The 9,598-nt window shown below is 31.7% G+C and overlaps 1 protein-coding gene across 1 annotated transcript; it reads right to left on the reverse strand.

The window, feature by feature from the left end:
- Positions 1 to 5,322: 5,322 nt before the first annotated feature.
- LOC139850409 (uncharacterized) lies at positions 5,323 to 8,692 on the reverse strand. Its single transcript, XM_071839986.1, has 7 exons — positions 8,567 to 8,692; positions 8,369 to 8,441; positions 8,209 to 8,270; positions 7,814 to 7,956; positions 6,933 to 7,131; positions 6,472 to 6,644; positions 5,323 to 5,544 (listed from the first exon to the last, which is right to left on the reverse strand). The coding sequence occupies exons 1-6, from the start codon at positions 8,567 to 8,569 to the stop codon at positions 6,483 to 6,485; spliced, it is 642 nt and encodes a 213-aa protein (XP_071696087.1). The 5' UTR covers positions 8,570 to 8,692; the 3' UTR covers positions 5,323 to 5,544; positions 6,472 to 6,482.
- Positions 8,693 to 9,598: the final 906 nt, after the last annotated feature.

Raw genomic sequence — 9,598 nt, forward strand, 5'->3', positions numbered from 1 at the left:
AGGTTTCTTGATCTTAGATGATTACTTGGAATGGATTAGAAAGCTTGGAAGTAAATTAGTAACTTGAAGGGATTTTTGAAGTGTTCTTCCTATGATGATTATAGCTTGATTCTTGAAGTGATTTTTGATGAAGATGATGATTAACTACTGGAAAAATACGTTCATAATAGTGTGTGTGTGTGTGTTGAGAGAGAATTAGAAAGAGAATTGGAAGTGAAATGGAGTGAATGATGAGTGGTAATTGGTGAGTGGTGAGTGGGGTTAAAAGGAGTTCTAGTTAGTTGACTAGCTCATGGTAGAAGTTAAAATTGATTAGTCATACATGACATAATCAAGAGTGGAATCCCATGCTAGTTCCTATTGGTATATACTCATAGTAAGTACGTTTTGAAGCTGTGTATATTACGGGTAAGAATACGACTAGAATTCTTGATGAAAGAAAAGAATGGAAAAGTAACTGTAACCATTTTCGTTAAGTATGAGTGTTTTGATATATGTCTTGAAGTCTTCCAAAAGTATTTTAATACATCTAAATACACTACATGTATATACATTTTAACTGAGTCGTTAAGTCATCGTTAGTCGTTACATGTAAGTGTTGTTTTGAAACCTTTAAGTTAACGATCTCAATTAATGTTGTTAACCCATTGTTTATTATATCTAATGAGATGTTAAATTATTATATTATCATGATATTATGATATATTAATATATCTTAATATGATATATATACATTTAAATGTCGTTACAACGATAATCGTTACATATATGTCTCGTTTCGAAATCCTTAAGTTAGTAGTCTTGTTTATATGTATATAACTCATTGTTAATATACTTATGGAGATACTTACTTATCATAATCTCATGTTAACCATATGTATATCCATATATATATCGTCATGTCGTTTTTACAAGTTTTAACGTTCGTGAATCGCCGGTCAACTTGGGTGGTCAATTGTCTATATGAAACATATTTCAATTAATCAAGTCTTAACAAGTTTGATTGTTTAACATGTTGGAAACATTTAATCATGTAAATATCAATCTCAATTAATATATATAAACATGGAAAAGTTCGGGTCACTACAAAAATGGGGCTTCAAAACCCTAACAACTATAGATATGTAGTTAGGAAATGACAAAAGTATCCTCTGAGAAAATGGTAAAATGACAATTCAGTCCAAATGAAACAATAACTCAACAACATTAGTAGGCACTATGTTGATTAGTATATTGGATAATAAAATCCGACTTTTTTCTCTGTTAGTCCCTCAGTTAATCCCAATTTGCTAACGGCGTCTCTCGGTTTCTAATTTGGCTTTGCACGTCCATTATTTATCAAAAATTTGCAATCAGCGTCCATCCGTCTAAATTTCGTTAGAAAAATCCGTTAACCCTTAACATGTGCATTGCATGTGAGGGTAAATTCATCCTTTTACTCTACTCTTCTTCATAAAAAACAAGGGACCACCGGTGCAAAAAAATCTTATAATTTATATATTATTAATTTATAAATCTTTAACAATAAAAATAAAAATCTATTTACTTGGCTGTGCCTTTGGATCGGTTTCAAGGTTTCCTACCGGGCAGCGATGGGGGCGGGATTATTATCACTGCATCGGCATAGTCGAAACGGGAGATGATCGGTTTAGTCACCCTCGGCTGATCCCAATCGCTGTTAAAAAAAAAACCATAAGCCCCTTTTGCTTCTTTCCCTCTTCTTCCAGCGTAACACATCCCAAACCCTAAGCCATTTTTATTTTTTTTGCTGAGTAACCTAAAATCAAGATATTAATCAAATCATCTCATCTCATCTCAAAAGAGTAACCGTCGCTACATCTTCGCCGTCGCCGCTGCATTTTCCAGAGAATCGAAGCCACAAACTAATTCCGGCGGCGGTGCTGGGCATAAATTCGGAAATGAAAACACAAGCTTTTAGGTTTGGAGGTCTGAAAGTGTTTAATTTATGAACTCATCAGAAAACCATACGGTGTACACTGCCTAAAAACGCCGGTGGTTCCACAATCGTTAACTCCGATCTGCTTTTGGTGGATTTGGTGCACCGGTGGTTCCAGGTCTATTCCGGCGGCAACAGTGGTTCTACAATCGTTACCTAAATACGCTACCAGTCCACAATCGTGAACTCTAGCCTACAGGTCTGCATCATTCCCTTATACCATTAGTTACCTATGATGTAGAAAATATATATTTTAATTTGATGGTTTAATTATTTTAATAATCCAGTTTGAAAGATGATGAGGCTTTGTAGAAAAGGTCTTCATGAATTGCTTATATTATATCAATTTTTATTGATGATTTCGAATTTCGATTTCGTATTCATGCCACAATATTTGATTTTTTCAACTTTCTGCATCCTAATCCAAAATTTAAATTTCTAAGTTTTCTTTATATCTTTATAATGGGATCTGATATGAAAATAGATTTTTATTTTTATTTTTATAGATTTATAAATTAATAATATATAGATTATAAGATTTTTTGCACCAGTAGTCCCTTATTTTTTATGAAAATTAAAAAGACGAATTTACCCTCATATGCAAGAATTTTTAATAAATAAATGACGCGCAAAGCTAAATTAGAAACCAAGTAAAGTTAACAAATTGGGATATAACCAACGGAGCAAAAAAGTTATAAAATACAGGATACATTTCAGTAAAACGTAATTTTTAACTTCTACTCCGTATTACCTATAAAATGTAACCTATGTTTTTATAGTTTTTTCGCTCTCTATTCTTGGTTCTCTGTTTTTATTTTTTATACAATCACGGCAAGGAATTTTTGTTTTTCTTTTGAAAAACAATAAAATCAAGACAAAAACAAATGTGAAGACTTGAATTAATCTTAAACAGTTTATCATCACAAATTAGAGCTGTATATAAGATTGATTCCAGTTACATGTTTACCATACACAAACATGGTCATTAATAAGCTGATCCAATGTACAAGTTCTGTAAATGGGTGACTTCCAGCCATTTTTCTCTAGAGTATTAAATATAAATAATAATAATATGCTATATATATTGGATTATATATAAATTGGGAGATGATACTCACACACCAATAATTGATCCATACACAACAACTTACTATTATAACCTTAATTTACATTTATGAAGGTTCAAATCCCTAAATAAACTTAGGGTTATAACTGTCAATTTTGTGTTAAACCTCACAAATAAATTGGATCGTATCTAAAAACTGTAGTAAACTTGAGCACCTTTATCATCTCAAGAAAATCAAGAAAAAGACCAATGAAAAACCATCTTGGTTTATTTTATTTTACCTTTGTTACAAAGGTTAAATATGATTCCTGAAACAAAAATCATCTTACGTACAACCAAATTGACTTAAACATAAACATATAAACTTACCATTTGTTAGATCTGGTGATCCAAAAAGATACCCGAGGATGGGAAAATAGTTTAAGGAAGACGTTGGAATGGGTGGTCTCGGAAAAATTGTATATAATAAAAAAAATTAAATCAGCAAAATTTATAAATTTTTTATTATTATTTAATTTCCGAAACACGCATTCCAGCAGCTTCCTAGAACTAATCTTCCTTTCCCTGTATCTCAAATTCATTTTTCAATAACTAAAACTTGATTTATATTTTGCGGCTAAAGAAAAAAAAAAGAATAAGGTACTAGGTTTTATGAGTAGTGTGATTTAGGTTGTACAAGTAGGGTTTGTGTTTGTGCGTTTGTTTATATAGAGGCGGGGACGATAAGGCGATTGCTTGTAATTTTTGGGGGTTACTTTTCTGATGCACAACAGTACAACTTAGATATGCGAAGTGATATTGTAAACACCATATTCCTTTTACGGAGTATTTTATTTTTTGAAAAAGAATGGAATTTAAAATATCTACTTGAGACACATATTGATGACGCTAATTAGTGTAAGTGACAAGATCTAATGATCTATACCGCTACTAACTATTGAACGCGACCCTAACACACTTTGCACAAATGTTATACGCAAGTACACAACATTTGACATTGAAAACAAACTATCTAACTTGCTTTTTCGCATTTCACGAACAACTATCAAAAAGTAGAGTGCGTTCTTGCAATTGAAGACGAAGGCATGTGACACTCTTATGATCACTAGTCATCCAAAAATCCCGAACCACCTAATATCATCAAACTGACGGCCAAAAACCATTGAAACCCTAAATCAACCTAAAGGGCCGAAAGACGACCACGACCACACCCGTAAACCACAAAACTAAACCTAGACAAGGACTGCATCCAAAGCCATAAACCTAAGACTGCAACCGCTATCGCAAATCTTATACATGTTGTGAGTTCACGACCACACCCGTAAACCACAAAACTAAACCTAGACAAGGACTGCATCCAAAGCCTTAAACCTAAGACTGCAACCGCTATCGCAAATCTTATACATGTTGTGAGTTCACTTAGCCGGGGAGTTGAACTGTGAGGGTAGCATTGTCCAAAGCAACCCACTAAAGCAAATTGCAAGAGAAGTGAAGCGCCAACGACGGCAATAGGAACGTCCACAAGAGGAAAACTACGTCTAAATTTGGAACAGACAACGACCCTACATAGTAACATCAAAATGGTAGGTTGCTATGATGAAGATGTATTATCCGGTACTAAATGGAATTGACAATCCCGAAATGTAAAGATTTAACGACAAATCAAGCGACGGAATAACAGAATTATAGAAACACCAGATAATGGAGAGCCATTTCACACAAACAAAAAATAGTTTAATGTGAAAATGAGAAGATTCTAAACCATTGCTTGAAACCAAACCTGCCTCACTATCCAAACTAAGAACAATTAAAAACTCAAAAAGAACATTTGCAAACCCATCTTGTTTATCCTGTAGTAGAATCACCTTTTAAAATCACTTTCTAATAACATAACATGATCTAGTATTAAAATCCATAATATATGCTTTTTAAGTTGCACAGTTGGCCGTATGTTAAAGAATGCAGTTGGAAAAGATTGTGATAATTAGACATCAAACACACTAGACGCAAAACTAACCTATTCTAAAAGATTATATGGTTCAAAGGCACTTTAACCAATCGATAGACGTCACACACACTACAGACAAACGAACCTTCGAGGACCCTAATCTTAAAAAATATGTAACTAATCATGACATTTACGACATCTACAAACTACCATTACAAAACGGGTCGAGTTACCTACTACTAAAACATCTCAACACTAGCCAAACACCCAAGCATAACACCAATAATCATGGGTTCAGAGTTTTAGCATTACACTTTATTAAGCATTGTGGCAAAACCCGACCAAAAGATGTGACAGCAGAAAAAACATTTGCATTTCAATAGTTTTTATATCACAACCAAATCATTTATGGTTTTGTACATTCCAAAACAGCCCTTCACAAACTATACAGTTAGGGTAAGGGAGTAAGTCATAACAAGAGAACATTGCAAAAACTAAACTTAAGATATAAAAGTAACCACCAGCTTCACAACAAAAAATGTTAAATGTAAACTGAAGCCACTGTAAATTTACCTGCCACGAACAAAAAAAAAAAAAAAAAACAAATTCGAATGAGTATAATAATTGTTTAAACTCAAATATAGAATTGAGTATTGATTGTGGATTATGTAAGTTTCAATCATTAACAATTTTCACCATTAGAATACACGGTGATCAAATTAGCTTGAGTCCTTATATACACACACAAACAAAGAAGGTATAATTATGAAGCCATGAATGGAAGTTAAGAAAACACAAACAAACTAGGCAAGTATAGATAAGCTGAGAAACTAGCTTTTACCAAAAACGAAAGTACACTTAAGGTCGAATACTAGATAAGGTAAACAAATATTTTTTGATGTAAATTTATGGATTATGGGACATTTGGAGACATGGCTGCTTATGTTATGTTTCTATGACCGTTTATAAGTGGAATAAGCGCGCAGATATTTCATGTCATCATGACATCATCACCACAGTTTCTATATGCAAAGATTTGAGGTGTTAGTTTATTGTTTCAGGATGGAGGTATTTAAAGCCTATAGACACAGATTAGAAATGATAAAAACATGAGCATGTTTCTTAAACTAGCTTTAATTTATTAAGAAAGTTAAAATAGCCATTTGCGGTCAGGATATTCAGTTAGCACAATAGTAAACAACAATTTCCAGCTATAACCTAACCATTTAATACTTGAAAAGAAGAAAGAAAAAAGTAAATAGCTTGTAACATGTATCATATCATAATCATAATCTACCTAAAAACATAGTTCAAACCCTTTCATTATCTAATTGAGCAGGTAGTTAAAAAGATTTCTGAAGCGATTATATTTAGGCGGGGAGGGTGGGAGCAACTTTATATACTTTTATTTTTAACATATAGAAATATATAGAAATATATTGTTTAAAAAGATAATAAAACCTAAAAAGGAAAGGTATGAAAAGATAACAAATCAGGTACCTGGTTCAACTTCACTTTATATGAACCTCAATCATATCATCCTCTTCCATATCAAGACTACTAGGAGTAGCTGTGGGGTTAATTTTATCACCGTCGAAAGTAAATACCAGGTTTTCTACCTTCCTCTTCACATAATCAGCATACCTTTTGAAAATCTTCTCAAATTTATCATCCTACACAAAAAAGGAAAACGTGAAGTAATCCAAAATATGAAAAACCATTAACAAAAGACAACTTACACATGTAATATTTAGTTTATAGCCTTTTAGCATTGAAAATATACCTTCTTATACATGAAATATTTAGTTTATATCCTTTTAGGATTGAAAATGTACTTTCTTATACGTGTAATATTTGTGTAATATTTAGTTTATATCCTTTTAGGTTGAACATGTACTTTCTTATACGCGTAATATTTGTGTAATATTTAGTATATATTCTTTTAGGATTGAAGAACGTACCTTGTAGACAGGAAGTTGTTGCTGACCGTCTTTGCCTTGAATGGATATGAACATCTTTTGTCTCTGAGCGACAGGTTTTGACGGCTGTTGCACAGTACTTTCAGAATCAACATCCATTGATGATTTAAGATCCCGTTTTACAATTTCTTCGATATCTTCAGTTGATTCGGTTAATGATAGTAACTCCTGCTGCGTCTGCCTATCATCATAAACATAAACCAACGAAAAAAAGTACACACATCAGTATAGTAGAAATCATGGTGCATCAACATGGCAACATCTTAAATGGGCAATATAGTCTTCTGGCAGTCATTCTATTGAAACTTGATAAGAAACTCAAGAGTCAAAAATAAACATCAACGCATATTACTGTAGATCTATGTTTCAAGCAATTTTTCGAGCAGAAGTATCATCTTATCATTAGTAACTAAACGCTGTGTAACAGTAACTACGAGAAAAAAAGGCTTTACAGATATGAAAAAGACACCTTTGCAACGAAAGCAAAGGTAAGTCAATCAGTCAATGCATGAAATATTACCTCACTAGAGCAAAAATAAACTAATGTTCAAATATATTGAAGTATATCAAAGTGAAGAACTATTCGTAGGGTTTGCTATGATAAAAGTAAGAACTTTTTAAAAAGAAGATGAAAGTGAGCAAAATAATAAAAAGTGCACAACCACTAGTCTCCATATCAACCATACAAATACATTGAAGCATATCATATGTTACAAAAAGTTTGTTGCTTTTATTAAAATTCGATCAATCCCACTGTTCCCTCAGTCTACTTGAGAAAAAAAAAATGTCATTACACATACAAACAATGCACAAACTTCTTTAAAGTAAACAAATCTGAATTTAGTAAGTAATTTAGTTTATACCTCAACTTCTTAAGAAACGAATCCTCATGTACGTTCGTCCTATCAACAGGCAACTTAGGTGGCGAAGCTAACCATTCATCCTCAAGGTCATCATGATCATCAATATTAACTACTTCCTTACCACCCTCTTGTACCTTTTCAACCTGTACAATTCAAGAAAGATAAAAAAAAATCACATAAGCAATTAGCAGAGCATCAATATCAATACAAAAAGTTTATTTATACAAAAAGATTCAAACTTTAGTAACTAAAATGTTCCAAAAATGTATTTATCGATTTGACAACCTCTCAGGCTTCAAATCTGAAATAAACATTCATACATATAATATATAATATAATATAATATTAATAATATCATAAGAATATAATTAATTTATTTTTTTAAGTGAACTTACAGTAGATGAATTTTTTGTGCGTTTAGAGAGGAAACGAGTAGAATCGTCATCATCATCGTCATCTGCGTAATAATTCATTACTCATTAACAGTCAAATTTTGCATAATACACAAATCAAACAATTAATAAATTCAAATTATATATATAAAAAAGTAGATACCGTCAACAAGTACGAATTGAGGCTGAACACGAGTGTAATCAAACAAAGGTTCGAGTTCTTCCTGTTTATCCGCCTAATTTAATATATATACATACGAAACAATTTTTGAATGAGTGAAATTGGAATACAAACTATAAACCCTAAAATAATGAAATCGGTTAATGGAAAATTGATGGAAGAAGGAAGTGTATATCTTACCATCGGTGTATGTATGTGAATTGTAGTGCTGTGTAGATCGATCGCTGATACAGCTCTGTTCTGCTCTGATTGGATTTTTGAAAAAGACGCACAAATTTTCGAATGCTCTTTGTTTGGTTCGTTTAAGAATTAAGCACTCCGTATCAAGTACGTATTTATATTTATTTATATTATATTATATTATATTATATTATATATATATATATATATATATATATATATATATATATATATATATATATATATATTGATTTGAAATTGAAATAAAAAAATAGGAGTTTGTTATAAAAATAAGCTCAAACGTAGCCAAGCTATTCGCGAACTACTCGAGCTCGACTTGTTAAAAACCTGATTCGAGCCGAGCCTAAACGAGATCGATCCCGAGCTTGAACATATTTTGAGCTCATTTAATAAACGAGTTCGAGCTCGAACTTCATATCTCGAGTTCGAACGAACTCGCGAGTCTAAACGAACTTTTTCTATATATACATTAATTATTATATTTGTTTGTAATAATATAATACATAAGTATATAATAACAATTATTATTGTATTTAAAATAGTAATATCAAATATGATTATAAGTGGATAAAAATTACCTAATAATAAATATGATATGATATAAAATAAATTAAATAATATAAAGAAAACAAAATGATGTAATTAATGAGTCGAGCTTGAGCTGAGCTCGAGCTTATAAAATAACAAACGAGCTGAGCCGGAGGTCTTTGAAATTTAAACGAGCGAGCTCGAGCCTAGTCGAGCTCGAGCTCGAGCTCGGTTCGGCTCGTTTATACCCCTATTCAAACATAAGCAAGTTTTAACTTCTTAAAAAAGTAAAGGTACTTAAAAAAAATACTCATAATAAAATTACCTAGTCTATAAAAAAAATAGAAACCTCTCAATAAATATTTTTATTTACTTGTGGCTCAATTATGTTTTCCTATTTCAAGTCAATAAACATAAATATTTTTATTAACTTTTTAAATACTTTTAACTAAATATATAAGCTCTAACGTCAACTCCAAATTA

Source organism: Rutidosis leptorrhynchoides, chromosome 5 (genome assembly GCF_046630445.1).
Source record: "Rutidosis leptorrhynchoides isolate AG116_Rl617_1_P2 chromosome 5, CSIRO_AGI_Rlap_v1, whole genome shotgun sequence".
NCBI classification, from domain to species: Eukaryota; Viridiplantae; Streptophyta; class Magnoliopsida; order Asterales; family Asteraceae; genus Rutidosis; species Rutidosis leptorrhynchoides.

What these genes read in the sequence shown, in the direction of transcription:
- LOC139850409 (XM_071839986.1), bottom strand. An exon ending in TCAATTCGTACTTGTTGACG is followed by an intron (nt 8,271 to 8,368) that starts GTATCTACTTTT and finishes ATTATTACGCAG; the next exon opens with ATGACGATGATGATGACGAT. An exon ending in GCACAAAAAATTCATCTACT is followed by an intron (nt 7,957 to 8,208) that starts GTAAGTTCACTT and finishes TGAATTGTACAG; the next exon opens with GTTGAAAAGGTACAAGAGGG.